Source organism: Rhinoderma darwinii, chromosome 1 (assembly GCF_050947455.1).
Source record: "Rhinoderma darwinii isolate aRhiDar2 chromosome 1, aRhiDar2.hap1, whole genome shotgun sequence".
Classification (NCBI taxonomy): Eukaryota; Metazoa; Chordata; class Amphibia; order Anura; family Rhinodermatidae; genus Rhinoderma; species Rhinoderma darwinii.
This window is the reverse complement of record NC_134687.1, coordinates 374868720-374892778: the sequence shown is the minus strand read 5'-3', so window position 1 is coordinate 374892778 and position 24059 is coordinate 374868720. Positions and strand designations below refer to the sequence as shown.

The 24059-nt window shown below is 40.4% G+C and overlaps 1 protein-coding gene across 3 annotated transcripts in view; it reads left to right on the top strand.

Moving 5' to 3' along the window:
• The window catches only part of CEMIP2 (cell migration inducing hyaluronidase 2), a 130664-nt gene extending 108868 nt beyond the window's left edge, over positions 1 to 21796 (top strand). For all 3 annotated transcript variants that reach the window (XM_075828046.1, XM_075828030.1, XM_075828039.1), the window contains 5 exons: positions 12096 to 12315; positions 14933 to 15034; positions 16402 to 16550; positions 17303 to 17409; positions 21260 to 21796. In XM_075828046.1, coding sequence (XP_075684161.1) covers positions 12096 to 12315; positions 14933 to 15034; positions 16402 to 16550; positions 17303 to 17409; positions 21260 to 21456 — 775 coding nt within the window. In that variant the 3' untranslated portion in view covers positions 21457 to 21796. The remainder of the gene's footprint in view (positions 1 to 12095; positions 12316 to 14932; positions 15035 to 16401; positions 16551 to 17302; positions 17410 to 21259) is intronic.
• Positions 21797 to 24059: the final 2263 nt, after the last annotated feature.

Genomic DNA, 24059 nt, shown 5'->3' with positions numbered 1-24059 from the left:
ACTCATAACTTGTAATATTATATTTTTCAAGAAAGGCATCTTCCATAATCTCACTGCTCTTACAGTAAAAAATCCCTTTGTATAATTTGGTGAAACCTTTTTTTCTCTAGTTTGAGTATGTGCCATTGTCGTGATTACAGGCCTAGGTATAAAAAGATCATTAGAAAGATCTCTGTACTGTCCATTCATATATTTATACATTGTAATTAGATCCCTTAATTACTTTGGTCGCCCTCCTCTGCACGCGCTCTAGTGCCACTATGTCCTTCTTATACACCGGTACCCAAAATTTTACACCGTATTTCATATGTGGGCTGACTAGTGATTTGAATGGAGGCAAAACAATATTCTTGTCATGTGCATCTAGGTCTCTTGTGATGCATCCCATGATTTTATTTGCCTTGGCAGCAGCTGCCTGGCATGGTTTGCTAACATTAAATTTACTGTCCACCAATATCTGCCAGTCTTTTTCAGTTGCAGTTTTACCCAGTGTTTTACTATTTAGTACATGATTGTAGAATTTATTTCCTCGCCTAAGTGCATAACCTTCCATTTATCCACATTAAACTTCATTTGCAATTTCTCTGCAATCCCTAATCATCTCGTCTGACATTGGATTTTCATGTGTAAATACAGTAGAGAAAAAGGCGTTAATAGATTGGCCTTTCCTCATCCTCTTCTACCGTCGTATCCAGATTATTTCTCAGAGGGCCAACACTTTTAGTCTTCAGTTTCTTATTATTTATGCATTTCAAAAATATTTTTGGCTTATTTCTACTTTCTTTGGCAACGAGTCCCTCCTATTTCAATCTTTGCTGCCTTTATTTCTATTACACAACTTATTTTTTTCTTTATAATGATTTAATGCCTCGTCACTATTGTAATGCATTAGTAGTTTGAACGCTTTCTTTTTATAATTTATTGCCCCGCTTACTGTTTATTTAACCACATCGGTTTCCTCCTGTTTCAAGCTCGTTTACTCCCATAAGGTATATATTTTTCACAGGATCTATTTAACCCCTTAACGCTATGTGACGTAATAGTCTGTCACAGGAGTCGTCCTGTTAACGCAAACTGACGGACTATTGCGTCACCGTCTTAACCGGGTACTGTGTCAGCAGATGCGTCTGCAGACACAGTTTTAAAGCAGCGATAGCTTAATGCTATCACTGCTTCAAGGCCAGGACCGGAGCTAGCCTCCGATCCAGCAGATTAACCCCTTAGATGCAGCCCTCAAAACCGAGCGCTACATCTATGGCATTTACAAGACGATCGGAACCCTGCAATGAAATTGTGGAGTTCCGATGGCTGCTCCGGCAGACCGGAAGCCTAACAATGGCCTCCTGTCTGCCTAGAACAGAAGCCTGCTAGGTCCCGCCCAGAAGCGGGGCCTAAAAGGCGTCAGGCCGCAGTTTCAAGATGGCTCAGGAGCTGAGCCTGCGACATCAGCCGCCGGTGTCCGCTGTATGTTACATCTGACACCGTGCTGTAACGGCAGGGAACGGAGCTAGCTCCGATCCCTGCCATTAACCCCTCAGATCGCGGCATCTTCGTGCTTTTCTAGCGATCGGCATCGACACGAGGTTATCGTGACGATGCAGATCGCTGCTATAGCAACCAGAGGCATAATATTGGCCTCCTGGTCTGCCACGTACGATAGCCTATTAGGCCCCGCCCATAGACGGGACCTAAGAGGCTTGCTGTCAGTGAATGACTGACAGCTCTAATGCATTGCACTACATGGGTAGTACAATGCATTAGAGTAAAGATCAGAGGTGCAGACCCTCAAGTCCTCTAGTGGGACAAAAAAAAAGTTAATAAAAAAGTTGACTAAAAGTGTAAAAATAAGTTTCAAGTTAATAAAAACAAACACCGCATTTTTTCCTATAATAAGCCTTTTATTATTGGAAAAAAATGAAAACGTCAACAAAAAGTACACATATTTGGTATCGCCGCGTCCGTAACGACCCAAACTATAATATTTTTCCCGCAGGGTGAACACCGCAAAAAAAATAAAAATGCCAGAATCACTATTTTTTTTTATCACCACCCCTCACAAAACATGGAATAAAAAGTGATCACAAAGTTGCATGTACCCCAAAATAGTACCAATGAAAACTACAACCCGTCCCGCAAAAAACAAGTCCTTACACAGCTTTTTTTTTACTGAAAAATAAAAAAGTTCTGGTTCTCAAAATATATCGACACAGAATGTGCAGTGTCCAAAAGCGGATAAGATCGGGCACTATTTATCAGTGCAAAACTGGCCACATATCTCTGAAATATTATTTATTTACAGCATTATTATACCCTCTTATTATGCCCTGATGTACTCTGCCCAGATTACATACGCCCCCACATTATAAACTGAAATACCAGCAATACCCCAAACAGAACTACCACTAAGCAAAATCTGCGCTCCAAATGGCGCTCCCTCCCTTCTGAGCCCTACAGCGTACCCAACCAGCAGTTTACGTCCACATATATGGCATTACCATACCCGGGGGAACTAGCTTAGCAGTTTACGAGGTGTGTGTCTTCGGTGGCACAAACAGGGCACAACATATTGCGCACTAAAATGGCATATCAGCGGAAAATTGCAATTTTCACTTTGCACCATCCGCTGCGCATTAATCACTAATAGAAAAACACCTGTGGGGGCAAAATGCTCACTAAACCCCTTAAAATGCCTTATGGGGTGTTGTTTCCAAGATAGGGGTCATTACTTGGGGGTTTGTTTTACTATTTGACCTCAGAGCCCTGCAATTGTGGGCCAGTGCTGTGAATCACCAAAATGGACCTCAAATGCGCATGTTGCTCTTCACTTCTGAGCTCTGTCATATGTCCAGGCAAATGTTAAATGCCTTGAGGGGTGTAGTTTCCAAAATGGGGTAACTTCTTGGGGGCTTCCACTGTACTCTGGTACCTCAGGGTTTTGCAAATGCGACATGGCACCCAAAAACAAATCCAGCAAAATCTGCATGCCAAATAGCGCTCCTGCCTTTCTGAGCCCTGCCGTGTGTCCAAACAGCAGTTTATGATCACTTACGGGGTATTGCTGAACTCGGGAGAAATTGCTTTATAAATGTTGGGGTGCTTTTTCCTCTTTGTCCCTTGTGAAAATGAAAAAATACAACTTTTTAGCGGAAAAAATGTTGATACTCATTTTTATGGCCTAATTCGAATAAATTCTGCAAAAGACCAGTGGGCTCTAAATGCTTACTATACACCCCTTAACCCCTTCCCGCTCCTTGACGTACTATTACTTCATGGCAGCTGTATCGTTCGCGCTCCATGCCGTAATAGTACGTCTCGGGAGTAACGGCCGTTTCGGCCGTCCTCCCGACACATACAGGAGCTGTGACACTGCTGTCTTGTTCAGCAGCTGTCACAGCTCCTACAGCGGGGACCGATCGCTGTGTCCCCGCTGATTAACCCCTTAAAAGCCGCGTTCTATAGAGATCGCGGCTTTTTAGGGGTTAAGCTGCCATCGCCGGCCTGCTACGCGATAGCGGCCGGCGATGGTGACTATGGCAACCGGACACCAAACAATGGCGTCCGGCTATGCCATAGACGGAAGCCTAGTGGGTCCTGACAACGTCCGGACCCACTATGCTTGCTGTCAGTGAGTAGCTGACAGTTCTAATACACTGCACTACGCATGTAGTGCAGTGTATTAGAATAGCGATCAGGGCCTCCTGCCCTCATGTCCCCTAGTGGGACAAAGTAATAAAGTTAAAAAAAAGTTAAAAAAAGATGTGTAAAAATAAGAAAATAAAAGTTTTAAAAGTAATAAAAGTAAAAGTCCCACTTTTTCCCTTATCAGTCCTTTATTATTAATAAAAATATATAAACAAACAAACTATACATAATTGGTATCGCCGCGTCCGTAACGGCCTGAGCTACAAAATTATTTTGTTATTTATCCCGCACGGTGAACGCCGTAAAAAAAAATATTAATAAACCGTACCACAATCACAATTGTTTGGTCACTTCACCTCCCAAAAAATGGAATAAAAAGAGATCAAAAAGTCGCATGTACCTAAAAATGGTACTGATGGAAACTACAGTTCGTTACGCAAAAAATAAGTCCTCGCACGCCTTTATTGATTGAAAAATAAAAACGTTCTGGCTCTTAGAATAAGGTAACACAAAAAGTGAATGATTGTTTACAAAACGTATTTTATTGTGCAAACGCCATAAGACATAAAAAAAAACTATAAACATCTGGTATCGCCGTGATCGTATCGCCCCGCAGAATGAAGTGAATGTGTCATTTATAGCGCACGGTGAACGCTGTAAAAAAAAAAGTATACAAAAACAATAGTAGAATTGCTGTTTATTAGTCACCACGCCACCTAAAAATGGAATAAAAACTGATCAAAAAGCTGCATGCACCCCATGAAAACTACAATGGATTCCTCAAGGGGTCTAGTTTCCAAATTGGGGTCACTTTTGGGGGGTTTCCAATGTTTTGGCACCACAAGACTTCTTCAAACCGGACATGGTGCCTAATAAAAAAGAGGGCTCAAAATCCGCTAGGTGCTCCTTTGCTTCGGAGGCCGGTGCTTCAGTCCATTACCGCCCGAGGGCCACATGTGGGATATTTCTCTAAACTGCAGAATCTGGGCAATAAGTATTGAGTTGCGTTTCTCTGATAAATCCTTTTGTGTTATAAAAAAAATGGTATAAAAAGAGTAAATTTCACCTCTACTTTGCTCTAAATTTCTGTGAAACACCTAAAGGGTTCATAAACTTTCTAAATGCTGTTGTGAATACTTTGAGGGGTCTAGTTTCTAAAATGGGGTGTTTGATAGGGGTTTCTAATATATGGGCCCCTCAAAGCAACTTCAGAAATGAACTGGAACCTAAAAAAATAAATAAATGAGGCAATACTTCGCTTCTTACATTATACTGATAATGAGCCGTGCCCACTCCGAGATGACCCCAGTTTTGACCGTTTGTATAAACGGAGACCCCTATTAGACCGTTCCAGTGCCCGGTTTTCCCAAGCATACACCCCCGAGAAGTGTTTTTCTATTGATGAGTCCCTGGTACATTTTAAAGGGAGGGTTCAATTCCGCCAGTACCTGCCAGGTAAGAGGGCAAGGTATGGCGTGAAGATGTATAAGCTGTGCGAGAGTGCATCAGGGTATACCTACAGGTTTAGGATATATGAAGGAAAGGCCACCCCCAAACCAGACTGCATCCTGGACTACAATAGGTACATGGGAGGGATGGACTTGTCAAATCAAGTCCTGAAGCCCTACAGCGCCATGCGGTGTGGTATAAGAAGCTGGCCGGGCACATCATACAGATGGCTTTGTACAATGCGTACGTGCTACGTCGATGTGCAGGCCAGAGGGGAACTTTCCTGGAATTTCAAGATCTAATCTTTAGGGACCAGGAAGGGGGGGCACCCAGTACTTCTGGAAGCGAGGCCACACGCATCGTACCAGGGCAACACTTTCCAGGAGAAGGTCCCCAAACCGGTGGAAAGGGAAAGAGTCAAAAGAGGTGCAGAGTCTGCTATAAGAGGGGGATAAGGAAGAACACAATATACCAATGTGACACGTGTCCCGAAAAACCAGGGCTCTGTATAAAAGATTGTTTTAAAATGTATCATACATCCCTTGATTTTTAATTTACCCTGATGCACTCCGCACAGCTTACCCCCCTCATCTTTCCCTTCTGAGCCCTGCCGTATGCACAGGCAGCTGATAACAGCCACATGTAGGGTATTGTCGTACCCAGGAGAACCGACATTACAATTTAAGGGGTGTATATCTCCGGTGGCGCATGCTGGGCACACTATATTGGACACTGAAATGGCATATACATATATAAAATTGCAAATCTCACACTGCACCATCTGCTGCGCATTATCTTTTACACAGTACCTGTGGGGTCAAAATGCTCACTACACCTCTAGATGAATGTCTTAAGGGGTGTAGTTTTTAAAATGGGGTCACTTCTCGTGGGTTTCAACTGTACTGGTACCTCAGGGGCTTCTGCACACATGACTTAGCACCAGAAAAGCTCCAGTAGGCCAAATGGTGGTCCTTTCCTTCTGAGCCCTCCCATGGGCCCAAAGGGCAGTTTATCACCACAAATGGGGTATTGCCGCACTAAGGACAAATTGGGCAACAAAATGGGGTATGTTGTTCCTTGTGAAAATAAGAAATTTTGATCAAAAATGACATCTTATTGGAAAAAATATCATTTTTTTCATTTCACAGCCCAATTCAAATAGGTGCTGTGAAAAAACTGTGCGGTCAAAATGATAACAAAAACCATAAATGAATTCCTTGAGGGGTGTAGTTTCCAAACTGGGGTCAATTCTGGTGGGTTTCCATTGCTTTGATACCTCTGGGGCTCTGCAAATGCAACATGGCACCCGAAAACCAATCCAGCAAAATCTGGACTCCAACAAACACATAGCGCTCCTTTCCTTCTGAGCCCTCCCATGGGCCCAAACGGCAGTTTATCACCACAAATGGGGTATTGCCGCACTAAGGACAAATTGGGCAACAAAATGGGGTATGTTGTTCCCTGTGAAAATAAGAAAATTTGATCAAAAATGACATTTTATTGGAAAAAATATCATTTTTTTCATTTCACAGCCCAATTCAAATAGGTGCTGTGAAAAAACTGTGCGGTCAAAATGATAACAAAAACCATAAATGAATTCCTTGAGGGGTGTAATTTCCAAAATGGGGTCACTTCTGGTGGGTTTCCATTGTTTTGATACCTCAACGCCTCTTCAAACCTGGCATGCTGCCTAAAATATATTCTAATAAAAAAGAGGCCTCAAAATGCACTAGGTGCTTCTTTGCTTCTAGGGCTTGTGTTTTAGTCCACGAGCGCAGTAGGGCCACATGTGGGACATTTCTAAAAACTGCAGAATCTGGACAATACATATTTAGTAGTGTTTCTCTGGTAAAACCTTCTCTGTTACTAAAAAAAAATTGAATAAAATTGAAATTCAGCAGAAAAAATGAAATTTGCAAATTTCATTTCCACTTTGCTTTAATTCCTGTGAAATGCCTGAAGGGTTAAAAAAACTTTCTATATGCTGTTTTGAATACTTTGAGGGGTCTAGTTTTTAAAATGGGGTGTTTTATGGGGGTTTCTAATACATAGGCCCCTCAAATCCACTTCAGAACTGAACTGGCACCTTCAAAAAAAGGCTTTTGAAATTTTCTTAAGAATATGAGAAATTGCTGTTTATGTTCTAAACCTTGTAACGTCCAAGAAAAATAAAATAATGTTCAAAAAACGATGCCAATCTAAAGTAGACATATGGGAAATGTGAACTAGTAACTATTTTGGGTGGTATAACCGTCTGTTTTACAAGCAGATGCATTTAAATTCTGAAAAATGCTATTTTTTGTAAATTTTCTCTAAATTTTGCAATTTTTCACAAATAAAGACTGAATATATCGACCAAATTTTACCACGAACATGAAGCCCAAAGTGTCACGAGAAAACAATCTCAGAATCGCTTGGATAGGTTTAAGCATTCCGACGTTATTACCACATAAAGTGAAATATGTCAGATTTGAAAAATGGGCTCTGAGCCTTAAGGCCAAAACTAGGCTGCGTCCTTAAGGGGTTAAGGAATCTATCTAGGGGTATTTTCCCAAATGGGGTCACTTTTGGGGGTTCCTACTGATTTGGTCCCGCAGGCACTTTGCAAATGTGACTAGGCACCCAAAAACCATTCCAGCTAAATTTGAGCTCCAAATGGTGATCCTTCCGTTTTGATCCCTGCTGTGTGTCCAAACAGCAGTTTATGACCACTTATGGGGTTTTGCCGTAATCGGGAGAAATTGCTTTTCAAATGTTGGGGTGCTTTTTCTCCTTTTATTCCTTGTAAAAATTACAAATTTCAACTTTTTATTAGAAAAAATGTAGATTTTCATTTTCACGGCCTAATTCCACTAAAGTCAGCAAAAAACATGTGGGGTCAAAATGCTCACTATACCCCTCAATAAATTCCTTGAGGGGTGTAGTTTCCCAAATGGGGTCACTTTTGGGGGTTTCCACTGATTTGGTCCCGCAGGGACTTTGCTAATGCGACGTGGCACCCGAAAATCATTGCTGCAAAACTTGAGCTAAAAAAGCCAAATGGTTCCCCTTCCTTTCTGAGCTCTCCCATGTGTCCAAACAGCAGTTTATTACCACATATGGAGTATTGCCGTAATCTGGATAAATTGCTTTTCAAATGTTGGGGTGCTTTTTCTCCTTTATGCCTTGTAAAAATAGAAAATGTCTTCGTTAATTAGATTTTCATTTTCACGGCTTCATTCCACTACATTCAGCAAAAAAAAAAGTGGGGTCAAAATGCCCACTATACCCCTTGATAAATTCCTTGAGGGGTGTAGTTTGCCAAATGGTATCTTTTTGGGGGTGTTTCCACTGTTTTGGCATCACAAGACTTCTTTAAACCAGACATGGTATCTAAAATCTATTCTAATAAAAAGGATGCCCCAAAATCCTCTAGGTGCTCCTCTGCTTCGGAGGTCTGTGTTTCAGTGAATTATCACACTAGGGCCACATGTGGGATATTTCTAAAAACTACAGAATCCGGGCAATAAATATTGAGTTGCGTTTTTGGTAAAACCTTCTGTGTTACAAAAAAAAAAAGGATTCAAAATTAATTTCTGCAAAAAATTGTAAATTGTAAATTTCACCTCTACTTTGCTGTAATTCTTGTGAAACGCCTAAAGGGTTAATAAACTTTCAAAATGCTGTTTTGAATACTTTGAGGGGTTCAGTTTTTAAAATGGGGTGACTTATTGGGGGTTTACATTGTATTGGCCCCTCAAAACCACTTCACAACCGAACTCATCCCTGTAAAAATAGCCTTTTGAAATTTTCTTGAAAATGTGAGAAATTTCTGCTAAAGTTTTAAGCCTTGTAACGTCCTAGAAAAATAAAAGGATGTACAAAAAACGGATTTTTACTACTAACTTAAAGTATAATGTGTCACGAGAAAACAATCTCAGAATCGCTTGGATAAGTAAAAGCATTCCGAAGTTATTACCACATAAAGTGACACATGTCAGATTTGAAAAATGGGGCTGCGTCCTGAACGTGAAAACTACTCCATGTCCTTAACCCAGACATGGGCAAACTACGGCCCGCGGGCCACATACGGCCCGTTAGGCTTTTTAATCCGGCCCGCCGAACTTGTCCAAATCATAGTAAAAACCTCCTTTTTTTTTCCCCTTTCCCTGCAATGCCCACGTTTTCCCAATAGATGGCGCACTCAAAACACATTGACCGTTGTCCTTAACGCCGAAGGACGGATATATCCGTCCTCTGCAGCTGCTAGTTCGCGCAGGAGGACGGATATATCCGTCCTGTGATCGCGCGGGTACTGACAGCGTACCCATGCGATCAGCGGCAGGAGCACGGCTGTTATACACAGCCTGGCTCCTGCTGCAACTGCCGGAATCGAAGCGCGCTCCGATTCCGGCAGTTTAACCCATTAAATGCCGCTGTCAATAGTGACAGCGGCATCTAATGTGTTTGACAGGGAGGGAGCTCTCTCTGTCACCCGATCGGCGCCCCCGCAAACAAATCGCGGGTCGCCGTCGGGTTTCCATGACAGCCGGGGGTCTAACAAAGACCCCCAGGTCTGTCTTCCGCAACTGCCTGTTTGGCGATGCCGGAGGCATGACCTAACAGGTTGCCTGTCAGTTTTACACTGACAGGCAATAATGCTTTGGTATACTAAGTATACCAAAGCATTATATATGCGATCGGCACATCGCATAGTGAAGTCCCCTGGTGGGACTTAAAAAAAAATGTCAATCAGTTAAATAAAGTTTGTTGAAAAAAAATAAAATAATTAGTCAAAATCAAATAAAACTACTTTTTTTGCCCAAAAAGTGGTTTTATTCAGTAAAAGTGTCAAAACAAATCACACATACACATATATGGTATCCCCGCGATCGTAACAACTTGACCAATAAAATGAACACATTAATTAAACCGCCGGATGAACGGCGTCCAAAAAACAACGGCAAAATTCTCTCTTTTCTCCCATTCCCCCCATAAAAAATAAAATAAAAGTTAATCTATAAGTCCTATGTACCCCAAAATAGTACTAATGAAAACTACGCATTGGCCCGCAAAAATCAAGCCCACATACGGTCACATCGACGGAAAAATAAAAAAATTACGCCTCTTGGAACGCGGCGATGCAAAAACAAGTAATTTTTTTCTAAAATGGTTTTTATTGTGCAAACATAGGAAAAAATATAAAACCTTTACATATTTGGTATCCTCGTAATCGTGCCGACCCGTAGAATAAAGGTAACATGTTATTCACGCTGCATAGTAAATGGCGTAAATTTATAACGTGAAAATTAATGCTGGAATAGCTGCTTATTTTCAATTCTCTCCTAAAATAAAGTTAATAAAAGTTAATCAATATATTGTAAGCATCTAAAAATGGTGCAATTACAAAATACAACTCGTCCCGCAAAAAACAAGCCCTTATACGGCTATGTCGACGTAATAAAAAAAAAGTTACGAGTCTTGGAATGCGACCATGAAAAAACAAAAAATAATCCTTGGTCATTAACGTGCAAAATGGCCCGGTCATTAAGGGGTTAATGTGGCGCGTATTTCTCTTTATTTCACTTTAATTTTCACTTTGTTTCACGTCACCATTAAGCCCTTCGGTTTTCAAAGAGTACAATATCAGCCGTCACTTTGCCACGAAGCATGCAAACTATGCTAGCAAGCAGTCAACACAAGAACGGGCGGCTACTGCTCAGAGGTTGGCAGCTAATTTACAGAGTCAACAGAACTTTTTTCTTGATAAATCACAGTGCGTATGTTATTTTAATCTATTTACATTTCCTCCTCCCAGTATCTGCGAAATAGTATGTAAATGCCATATCTTGCATATTCCTTGAGACAAATTTATTAACTGATAAGGGCTATTTTTCACATTTGAAAGACAGTTAATAAATTGGGTTGTAGTGTTCTTACTGTGCTATGAGGTTTGCACACACTACATTTAATGCTTTAGTATATCCGGCCCAAACACTCCCTCCAAATGCTCCTGGCCCGGCCCCTCTGTCAAATTTTAGAACCCATTGTGGCCCGCGAGTCAAAAAGTTTGCCCACCCCTGCCTTAACCCCTTAAGAAGCTTTTAAAAATGTCCTGTTTTAGTTTGTGTATTTTTTTTTTGTTCCAGTTTATGACCTGAAGGTCATCCCTTATCCCATGAAAATTGGCCTTTGTGAAGTTTGGTGTTTTTGTACGTACTCTACCAAAAATCTTATTAAAGGATATATGAAAACGTATTATGTTGTGGTCACTATTACCTAGGTGACCCTAACCTGTACTTTTGATATCCTGTCCGGCCTATTGGTTAAAATTAAGTCTAGAAGTGCCCCCCTCCTTGTTGGATCCTGAACCAGTTGTGAAAGGTAATTGTCCTCCCCTTCTATACAGTAATTGCCCCCTCCCCATTCCCTAGTTTAAACACTCCTCCAACCTTCTAGCCATCTCTTCCCCCAACGCAGCTGCACCCTGCCCATTTTGGTACGGACCATCCCTACTGTAGAGCCAACAGAAAACTTGACCCACATGTAGCAGAACAAATCCACAGGTAGCGGGAAAAAAGGAGCATGCTGTGGATTTTTTCATTCACAGCAGGTTTATTCTATTGTGTATTTTCAAAGCGGATTTCAGTCCTTCAATGTATAGGGTGAAGGCCGCTGTGTATCCGCAGCACAGTCCTCATGCAACACATGCAGATTTGCGGCAAAATGCGCAGCGGATTTTTCCCGGTACGTGTGGACCTGGCCTTCAAGTGGTGGCAGTGATAATTATAGTGCGCTCGGGAAGGTAACCTAAAACCGTTTCTGCCGACAGCAATCTAATGTGTGTGGTCGACTTCAGTAAAGTTCACTATTTCCAAAAATTATTCATACTTTAAAAGGTTAACTCTGAAATGGGAGTCATAATAGTGCAGCTACCGAGATGATGTGTGCTGACGTTAAGAGGACCACTTAAATATATTTAAGGACTACAATTCTAATTGCATTTTTTTTTTAATCCATTTTAGATTACTTTTCCTCTTTCTCCAAGCAAAACACAACCGTGACAGCAACAGCTATTGCTCTTCTCAGGGATGTGAAAGAGTTCTGATCAATGCCACAATTCGATCCAAAGCAACTAGCAACTGCATGGCCAAAGCATACCCCAAATATGCCAAAGCACCTTCAGCTACAAAACCAATGCCAGCTAAATCAAGTGGAACTTGTACAAACTGTGGAGCGTCTCAGGTACTGAATACATTTATTACGAAAACAGTGCAGCCTGAACAAATTTTTATATGAGAGATTAATTTCCTGGTACTCATTCCTGTTATAAAGACACTCTGGTACATGGAGACAAGAGTAAACCTTTCACCACGTTTAGTCCTTTTAGGACCATGTATGCTATTATCTGTTCTATGGCGTTGCAGGTACTCCGGTTGCCTCCGTATGATGCTCCATTGGATGCCATATTTTGGATATATTCTCCCCTAGAAGCAATGCGTGTAGTGGAGAATACCTCTGTAATATTGCATACAATGGAGAAGGCCAGATGTTTTATTTTTTTTTATTTGTGTGTCTTTGTATAGAATTCAGCAGAAATAACCTCTGTATATCTTCATATAAAATCTGTAATGCAGCAATGTACATATGGCCTAACTGAAAGATCAGCCAACAGAAGCGTTAATGTGATCAATTCAATTACAAAAGACTTCTTCAGCAATCCAGGACTACAGAAATGTCTCTGATTTCTCCTCTATAGAAGACTAGGTCCTATTCACAAGTATTATAGGGATGAATAGGTTCTCTAGTGAAATAGCTGAACACCACCTTTTGCGTTTTATGAGCAAAGTTTCTTAGTAAAGCTTAACCAATAACCAACTTTAAAACTCATTAAAAACGTTCTGCCGTGACATTCAAATTTACGAGGTTCACCTCCAGATGTTTACTGGGAAATGCGTGTCTTTGATAGATTGAATGGGAAATTCTAAGGCTGGGTCTACACCACATTTTCTGCACTCTGTTGAGAGGTACTGTTGTTGTTTTGTTTTTTTTTGTTTGTTTTTTCCAAGATTAGAAAAAAAGTTACCTTTTTAAAACAGGATACCCATCCTGTTGCCATTGACTTTGAGTCTGGATCCTGTTCTTCAACAAGACAGAAAAAAAGCAGCCTGGATCATTTTTGTGTCCGGTTTCATCCTGCTTTAAATGAAAATTTGAAAAAAGAGAAAAAACCGTACCTTTCATCTGGATGCAAATGTTACATATCAAACTTTCAAGAGCCAAAGTATCATCACCTACACTAAGTGGTTCCTGTAGGGACAGAAAGGAACATGTTAAGTTTTTATGCACATTTATAAAACCTCCAATATACCAAGTGTATTAAATCACTAGGTCCGTTCCAAAGGTGCTGGTTATGTAATTGGCCTTCTGTTCAACACACGCTCTGTATTGAGGTATTTGTAGTTTTGGCTGGACTACCAAACATCAGTTTAATTTTCAGCCACACACCACACATGAATGGCGGATCTGAAGACATCCCGTCTTGTGGGAGAGCATAAATGAAGGCATTGCTAAGTGTGGCACCAGTGTTCCTGAAGTGTAGTAACTGCACACAAGCTGAACTTCGTAAGGAGCAAATAAAATGTTTCTTTTCTATTTCATCTCCGTCTCTTCTCGGCTATTGAATACTCTGCGTTTTCCAAGTCGAAACACTTTGTTGTTTTGGTAGCAAGGTGCAATGTCGTATTGTTTTTCACATTATATAAGTTTTGAATCTAAACAATTATGTCCATTTAGGTGCAAACAAAATTGATAAATATGAGTAAACTAAGGATATATTTACACGTGGCAGATTTTGTTTCAGAGATTTCTGTGACTGAAAATCTGTTCCATTCATCTGAATAGGGTTGTTTCTGCAGCAAGCACATGGAATCCTGCAAGTTCCATTCAGAAGTATAAGACCATCCCTAAAATGTCTGCAACAAATCTGCCAAATGTGAATATTCCCTAATGGAAGTTAGTCTATATGCATATGTTTCCAAGTTTACTGGAGATCCAGCCTGAATGTGATGGCTCCCAACGACTAATGAACAAACTAAGGCCTAGTTCACATTGCGTTTTTACCCTTCTGTCGGAGGTATACATCCCAACGCATACCTCCAATGGAAAGTAGCACCGTATACAGTGTTTATAGTGGGATACGTCGGCCGAACTCCCCAGGTAAAGCGCTACTTAAAGAACGGTGCCTGGGGAAGCCCGTGATGTTACTGTCTATATATGGAAAGTGATGAGCGCTACCGATATTCTGGCCAGGGACTACGTTGTTGAAAGCCTCTAAAATCACTGACCATATATGGAAAGTGACGTCAGGGGCTCCTTCAGTCCTCGACCCAGAGTTATACCGATGCTCTGGCCAGGGATTTCGGACCTTGGGAAGCTTGCCAAGGTGTTTGTTTAATGTACACCTCTGACGCCATACAGTGACACCCGTCACACGTGGGCTCCCATGTTAACAAAAACATATACCAGAATCCCTTGGGATGGAATACGTAGTCTACTACGTTTATTCCATCCTCCAAAGAAAAGGTATACTGACGTACACCAGCCCAAAGGTGGCCAAAAGGACACTCTTTTGGCCTCTATTGGGCTAATGAAGTCCTATGGACACGTTTAGCGTGTACGTCGTGAGCTTACCGGACGTATACTCTAAAGATAGAGCAAAAACGTAATGTGAACCAGGCCTAAGTGAATGAAAAATTCTGTGCACATATTTCTTGAATTTGTTTGCACAATTTATAAGAACTTCAATATGTTTGTATTGCAATGTATAATTGATATTGTATATTTCATGTTCTGATTGTAGGCTGTCTTTACCAGCGATCCTCATAATATCTACCTCCCTGTGGAAATTCAATCACTTAGTAAAGAAGAAATCCTACAAGGGGCGGCTGAGTCTTTTATTTCAGTAAGTAAACACCTGGGCTATGAAAAATAAACATTCTAGAATATTGAGATTAATTTTAAAAAGTTACCTTTTAAAAAGATTCTTTCCCAATATGTAATGTTTTGTTTAATAATAAAAAAAGAAGGCCCAATGTTTTATTTAATATTCGTGCCTTTCTTTAGCATCTATTACTCAGAAGAACAATGTGATCATTATTTCTTCAAGGTAGAAAATATCGAGGCACTCATCGAGTTTGGCAAACGATTCAATGATCATGGTCTGTTCGATGTGGAACAATCCTACACCCGTTTTGCATGGTCTCACGCTTTCTCAGGGCTTTGAAAACGCGTGGGACCACTTGAAAGGGCTGTAGGCTTGTTCCACATCTAACAGACCATGATCGTTGAATAAAATACGTTTTTGCCAAAGTCAGTGAGTGCCTCGATATTGTCTACCTTTTTGAAGATTTAAGAATTTGTGCTGTTCTGGTCGATGAGCACCCCATGGGCAACTAGATCATCTGGGTCCATGTATAATTATATTGCCGAAAGAAACTCTGTTCAGGTGCAGTGCCGTGTCTGAATTTTAACAGTTCCAGACTTTTTTTATACCTATTTTTGAGTAGTAATTATTACTTTACACAGGCTTGGATGATAAAGCGAGCTGGTCATGTTAAACATTCTGCTCTACCTGTAGCATATTATAAAGTCAGACGAGCTGAGCAGGTTGATATATGATTTTGTGGGAAAGATTCCGGATTCATTGATACTGCTAAATTAGTCCAGTGGGAGGTTCTACTCCTTGGTTGACAGTTGTTAGTCCCTGAGTAGGACTGCCCACTGGACTACTAAGCCAAGAAGGAGCAGGGATTTACCTCAATAAATGACAAGTTATATTAAATTTTTTCCCCACAAAACTATCCATTTGCACATCTCCTCTAACTCTACAACTTCTTGTCTGCAGTTATGACCGTATGTTCAGCATGACCGGTTCCCTTTAAAGAGTTCTCATTCGCTCTGCCTTTTACTACGTTCCTTGAGACTATAAAATACGTAGAATACAGACAACAGAACATGGTGAAAGTGCCACAATTTAGTTCTGCACTGAGAAGAACATTGTCCTTTGAACATAGAAAGTAAAATATTAGCGAACCTGCTATTTATTGACTTTAACTTTTTGGCTGTCGTTCTATCCAGGGATTTCTCTATTTTAGGCTCCTTCAACAGTGAGGAAATTTTAGCTTCATTTTAGCTCTGAGTTTTCTACAGAAAGATTAAAGAGTCTTTATAAGAAATGTCATCATAGGTTTGGATGAGAGTATGTGGGAGAAAAATGCTTGTATTCCTATTATGGTTGGCAAACTTTCTCTTGTCTTCATGTGTTTTCAGGTTAATGGCAGCAAGTATTCCTTCCAAGAAGTTGGTTTATTCGTTGTGGTCATTGACGCTTGCACTGGAGCAGTAAAAGAAGACTTGTATTTTCCACAAGAAGATATTGAGCGACTAGAAAACTATTTAGAAAATAAAATCCCCCAAAGGTATATATGTATTTATTTTTTAAAGTAGGTGAAACTCTAAATCAAATCCATCCATTAAACAGATATGTCGTGGGCCTTTCAACAGCTTTTCATGACATATCCGTTTAATGACTTTGTCACCCATAGGATATATTAATATATGTTTAAGGGATAGGAAACTGTGTCCTCTATCACCCATAGACTATAATGGTATCCGTTTAATGATAACGTCATGAAAGTTCATGATTCATCTGTTAAATGGATACCATTATAGTCCCTGCTGAGGGATGCTTCTATTAGGCACCCGTCATGCCTCTAATTAACATATATGTCGGGAGCTTTACCCAGGTATATCCGTCAAACGAAGACTAGAAAACACAGCATTAAGTGGCCTAACCTCTGGCGATCAGCCTTTATTGCTAGTGAAAGCTCTGGCTGTCCATATACCGTGTGCATTGCAGGGAAAATGTAGTATTGAGTGCCGACCATTAAAATTACTGTCTGTCCATGTGATACATAGTCAGGCCAGATCTGTGAGAGTCACTTAGGCTTTCCGCTCTAGCTCATAGATTGGTGTCCCAAGGTGGTCTCCAAATAGGGTCAATAGAATGAGCTGACTCCTAGAGGGTTCCTTCACAGATTACAGCTGATCCCTTGACAAAAAGAGGTTGTTCAAAGCGGACAGCAACTTTAAATTCATAATTTATTTGTGTGTGAATATTATTTTAAGCTGGTCATTTTTTTCAATGTTTTCTGCTTATTTTATGTGCTAGATCAATAGTTGCCGTTGCATCACGTGGAAACATATTGGATTATGGTCAAATTGCACAACAGTTCTACTCTCTTGGAACAGCCAAACCAGCGTTTCTTCAGAAAAAAGGTAAGCTGCGGATGTAAATGCTACACTTATGTACACTATTAAACCACTTCTTACAAGGTGCAGCTGAAACCGAGAAATGGCTGAGAACAATGTCGCATTCTATCTTGGGTTTATAAAGGTGACAATATATTGCTTTTAAGTTCAGTATTGGTGCAGGGCTCTTCTCTTCAGTTCAGTGCAGTTCTCCTATTTCCTGTTGTTCTACATTTCTTGGGTATTGGAAGCCATTTTGAAGTACTGAAATACAGGATTAATGTAATTAGAATGTTTATTGACTAGAAAATTATCATTGACAACAACGGCCAGTTTATATAACGTCCAAGGTAATCTTTTGAAGTAACCATCTCACTGCCAAAGGCATATGTAATACGCCATGACATTTGACGATTGCCGCAACTACAGTATAAGAGCCAGAACTTTGCTTTCAAATGACGGCAGTAGGCCGCAGCACTTATTTGAAGCCGGGAAGCAGGATAAAAGTTTTACTTCCTGGCTCTGTATCTGTGTAGGGGAGGGGGGAGCTGCAAGAAAGTTGTAAGTCTGATACTGTGATCGCTACCCCTGTACAGCCTTTCAGTGACCTAAGGGGTGTCACTAACAACATGTTGGGGGGTATCACCGCCTCTTAATAATGAAAGAAGATATGTGCTATCTGTCCTAAATAGAGGAGTGTACGAAAGGGGTCTTATCTACTTACACGCTCATCTGAATGAGCCCTAAGGCTCTGCTTGCGTCAACATTTTAGCCCACAAACATAAATTTTTATGCATTTTTTTCCCCCAAAATGTTATTATATCATAATACATTACTTTGTGGGAAGCACTATGGGGGCAATATACTGTGTGAGGGCAGTGTCTGGGTTTATTATATACAGTATTATACAGCAGGCTCAGGGGATAAATATTAATTCAATGGCGTAGCATGCAAAAAGGGGTGTGGCTCAAATAATCATTTATTAATCGTAATCATGATTTTGTATTCGGTCATAATCGTCCAGCTCTAATTCCAGTTTTGTTTGTGTATGTCAAAATTGTGAAAATTGACGCAAGACCCATGGCAGAAAAAGGGTTAAGGCTCTGTTCACATCTGAGTTGGGGTCCCGTTCTGACGTTTCGTCTGAGGTTTCCGTCAGAACGGGACCCTTAGCAGACACAAACGGACAGGAACGGAAACCAGAGGTTTCAGTTTCCATCACCATTGATTTCAATGGTGACGGATCCGGTGCCCATGGTTCCCGTTTGTGACTGTTGTGCACCGGATCCGTCGTTTCTTGGAAGCAATAGCGTAGTTGACTATGCTATTGCTTCCGGCAAAACAATGGATTCGGTGCACAACAGTCACAAACGGGAACCATGGGCATCGGATCCGTCACCATTGAAATCAAACCTCCTGGTTTCCGTTCCTGTCCGTTTGTGTCTGCTCAGGGTCCCGTTCTAACGCAAACGTCAGAACGGGACCCCAACGTAGATGTGAACGAAGCCTTACATGTAATAACACACACTAAATATAGCTGCTTTACTCATATGCTCAGGACCGTCCTCTGAGCTAGAACAGCCCTTCTATGGATTACATGCATAGACATTCATTTGTATGGTTGGCTTGTAATGCTACATTTCCCCTGCAGCGGGGAAATATATAGGCAAAAACCGCTTCCCCTGGCTATAACAGCTGACCGCCAGGGATTAGAGAAGCCGGATCCACAACGATTAGTCGGATTCTATTTATAAAAGGGTTGTCTTTGTGGGACTTTATAAAATCGCTACCAACAACTTGTATTCACTCAATAGGTTAGAAGTAGGGGGCAGATGGAAAGGAGAATTATGGATCAGGTTTTGTAATCCATCATGGAGACGCATAGGTCTGCTTAGGAGCTGTATACATAAAATAGTACAATATTTGTACTCCAAAGACTCATTTTTACTTTATGTATTGGAGCAATAAAAAAAAAATTGGTTGCAAAAGTGTATGTACAGTGAAGGAAATAAGTATTTGATCCCTTGCTGATTTTGTAAGTTTGCCCACTGTCAAAGACATGAACAGTCTAGAATTTTTAGGCTAGGTTAATTTTACCAGTGAGAGATAGATTATATTTTTAAAAAAAAACAGAAAATCACATTGTCAAAATTATATATATTTATTTGCATTGTGCACAGAGAAATAAGTATTTGATCCCTTTGGCAAACAAGACTTAATACTTGGTGGCAAAACCCTTGTTGGCAAGCACAGCAGTCAGACGTTTTTTGTAGTTGATGATGAGGTTTGCACACATGTTAGATGGAATTTTGGCCCACTCCTCTTTGCAGATCATCTGTAAATCATTAAGATTTCGAGGCTGTCGCTTGGCAACTCGGATCTTCAGCTCCCTCCATAAGTTTTCGATGGGATTAAGGTCTGGATACTGGCTAGGCCACTCCATGACCTTAATGTGCTTCTTTTTGAGCCACTCCTTTGTTGCCTTGGCTGTATGTTTCGGGTCATTGTCGTGCTGGAAGACCCAGCCACGAGCCATTTTTAATGTCCTGGTGGAGGGAAGGAGGTTGTCACTCAGGATTTGACGGTACATGGCTCCATCCATTCTCCCATTGATGCGGTGAAGTAGTCCTGTGCCCTTAGCCGAGAAACACCCCCAAAACATAATGTTTCCACCTCCATGCTTGACAGTGGGGACGGTGTTCTTTGGGTCATAGGCAGCATTTCTCTTCCTCCAAACACGGCGAGTTGAGTTAATGCCAAAGAGCTCAATTTTAGTCTCATCTGACCACAGCACCTTCTCCCAATCACTCTCCGAATCATCCAGATGTTCATTTGCAAACTTCAGACGGGCCTGTACATGTGCCTTCTTGAGCAGGGGGACCTTGCGGGCACTGCAGGATTTTAATCCATTACGGCGTAATGTGTTACCAATGGTTTTCTTGGTGATTGTGGTCCCAGCTGCCGTGAGATCATTAACAAGTTCCCCCCGTGTAGTTTTCGGCTGAGCTCTCCCCTTCCTCAGGATAAAGGATACCCCACAAGGTGAGATTTAGCATGGAGCCCCAGATCGATGTCGATTGACAGTCATTTTGTATGTCTACCATTTTCTTACTATTGCACCAACAGTTGTCTCCTTCTCACCCAGCGTCTTACTTATGGTTTTGTAGCCCATTCCAGCCTTGTGCAGGTCTATGATCTTGTCCCTGACATCCTTAGGAAGTTCTTTGGTCTTGCCCATGTTGTAGAAGTTAAGAGTCAGACTGATTAATTGAGTCTGTGGAGAGGAGTCTTTTATACAGGTGACCATGTAAGACAGCTGTCTTTAATGCAGGCACTAAGTTGATTTGGAGCGTGTAACTGGTCTGGAGGAGGCTGAACTCTTAATGGTTGGTAGGGGATCAAATACTTATTTCTCTGTGCACAATGCAAATAAATATATATAATTTTGACTGTGATTTTCTGTTTTTTTTTATATAAACTATCTCTCACTTGTAAAATTAACCTAGCCTAAAAATTCTAGACTGTTCATGACTTTGACAGTGGGCAAACTTACAAAATCAGCAAGGGATCAAATACTTATTTCCTTCACTGTAAGTGTATGTACCAAGCAACCTGCGCTTTTAAGCAATAATTAAAGGGGGATTTCCAAATTGGGCATTTATGGCTGCCACACCATGTGAAACATTTGGGTGACCCCCGTTCTCTATATAGGTGCGGGTTCCAGACCACATCTATCACACGTTTATGGCATATCCTGTGGATGTGCCATTATTATATAAGTTGGGATTAACCCTTTGACGCATGTTTGTTTTATTTTAAGTTTTTTTGTATAATGGCCCATTTATAACCTTACATGTACTATATATGTTTTCTTTAGGTAGCATTGCCTTCATTGGATACAAAGGAAAGCTGAAACCATCTTGGACAAGACTATTCATGAGTCCTGCTGGGCAGGGCTTGGGACTACTGGATCGTTATATTCCTTTACAGCATGACACGTATGAATGTCGACGAGTCAGCTCAAATAAAAGAAAAGATATGGAACTATTCAAGAGCGCTTTAAATACACAGTAATGTATGCCCTTGACAAAGGGCATTTGAAGCAAAAATGTGAACTAACTTATTTAATTTATGGCAGTTACACTGTTCTCATGTTACTGTGTTTATTACAGCTGTGGGCCTAAAATCCAAGCCTTAATGCCAATGCACCTTCTAGTTGTATATAATCCTTAATGGGTTGTTTTTTGTTTTTTTAAATGACTGTTTTGTAAAGGTTTTGCAGATGTTATGATTTTGGTGGTTTTGTATGTGCTGTAAACTGTATTTTTATACATTTTTATATTACTGATATTTTATGGATATGACTGGAAGCGTTTTTAAGTGCGTGTTTATTTGCACAGTGATTTGCTTGAAAGATATTTATGATTAAAATCTTTGTACAAGTCACTAATATTGGAATTCACTGATCTTTGGAGGTGTAAATCAGGCCAGGTTTAGAGATGAACAACGTTTGTCTTTTACATGCAGAGATTTTGCTACAGTGGGAACAGTTTTCTCATTAAAAAAAAAAAAGTTATAATCCCAGCAATATAAAAAAATTATGCTTTCATTTTGCAACCAATGCACTACAATGAATGTTATACAACGACAGGAAATCATTGTGAGACCAAAAATTATTCGAGACTTTTACATCAAATGTGATTTTTTTTTTTTTTTTTTCCAGAAACCACGCTACTCTTGTCTGTGGGCTGTGTTTGGTATCGCAGCCAATCCACATGCAAGTGAATGAAACTAATCTGCAATATCAGACACAACCTATGGATAAGTGTGGCACATAAGACTAACCGGAGCCATAACGGCCTGCCGCTGTACATATTCACTATGCATTAATATTACGTGGGAATATTAGGAATGTGATTAATAGATTGCCCAAAATAGGTCAAAACTATTGGCTCATTTGCTCACACACGCACTTCTGCAATGCCAATGACAAATTGATTTCAACTTCATAGGTTAATTTAGAAAAAAAACAACTGGCAACTGAATAGTTTTATTTTGCATGATAACATTTTTATAGGAAATTTCTCTGAATCTTTTAAATTTAAAAACGTTAAACAAATCAAACACAGATGGCTCAGAACTGCAGCATTCCTTTATTGGATTACATACTTGGTATAAGAAATGACTAGAACAGATCAGAAAATGAAATCCATAAATGTGCAGAAATGTGTCCCTGCGTTACTATCAGTGTTCATGTGTATATAGAACTGCAGCACGTCGTGTTTGACAGTGCATTTATGCCAATTCCATTTTATGTTACAAGTCCAGTAATAGGAATTGGATACTTCCGTTAATTGGTTCTCGTATATTGTTAAAACAAAAGATATTGGGATATAATAGTTATAGTGAGAGTTTAAGCTGGGATCACACATGCAGTTTTTTGTGCCAAACTAGGAATGGAGACAAAAAAAAGAAGAAAGTATGAAAATAAAAAAACGTATACTTTTCGCTTTTAAGTCCACTCCTGGATTAAGTTTCAAAAACTGCTGCATAATCTTTGTTTCAAATCCATTTTGGTGATGTACAGAGGCTAAATGATAAATGGTGTCGCTGTCCAAATACTTCTGAACTAAGTCAGTGGTATCTCTTAGGATTCATTGGGATGTATTTAAAAACTGATCTATCATACCAGTCATGCTTCTGTTCAGTGCGGAATCCATGACCGCAGTGTGAACAGAGCCCTAGTATATCTTATTGTACACCCATGTATACATGTCCCTGGATGTAATGACAACCATCCATTTCTTACAGCAAACATTGATCTGGAAGATGCATATTTAGGGAATATAAAGGTTATAAGGCAAACTGCCCCTGTTCCACATCTTTTTAAGGTTTTAGGTTGTGGAATTACTTTTGAGAGCCTCCAGAAATTTTAATAAAGCGAATACCAGTGTCCCCTGGGATAAAACATAATTTGCTGATGGGCTTGGAGAAGTGCTAGAAAACTAGGAGAAGTTTTATTTTTTTTTGGGGGGGGGGGGGGGGGAATATCTACAAAAGAAAGAAGATAATTTAAATAGGTTCATGGATCTCACTAAATCATGATATTAAGGTTGAATAAACCTTGATTTACGTATGCAGCCTTGTTTGCAAAGTTGTTCTCCGTGTGTGTGTGTGTGTGTGTGTGTGTGTGTTGGTGTGTTGTATGGGCATTAATGTGGATGCTTACATAGCTGATGAGGTTGAAAACAGGTCCATCAAGTCCAACCTATAATCCTACCGTTAATTCAGAGGAAGGCAAAAAACCCCATGAGGTGATTCTATTGCCTCATTATGGGAAAAATTCCTCCCTGACTCCAAATGTGGCAATCCGAATAAATCCCTGGAACCACATCCCATCTCCAGAATCTAGTACCCATAACTTGTAATATTATATTTTTAAAGAAATGCATCAAGGCCCTTCATGGACTTGATCAATGAATCAACCATCATAACCTCCTGTGGCAGAGAGTTGCATAGTCCCCCTGCTTTCACAGTAAAGAATCTGTGTTTGTGATGTAGGTGAAATGCTTTTTTCCTCTGGACGTAGAGAATGCCACTTTGTCCTTGTTACAGGCCTAGGTGTAAAAAGATCTCTGTACTGTCCAGTTATATATTTGTGCCATATTTTTCTAAAC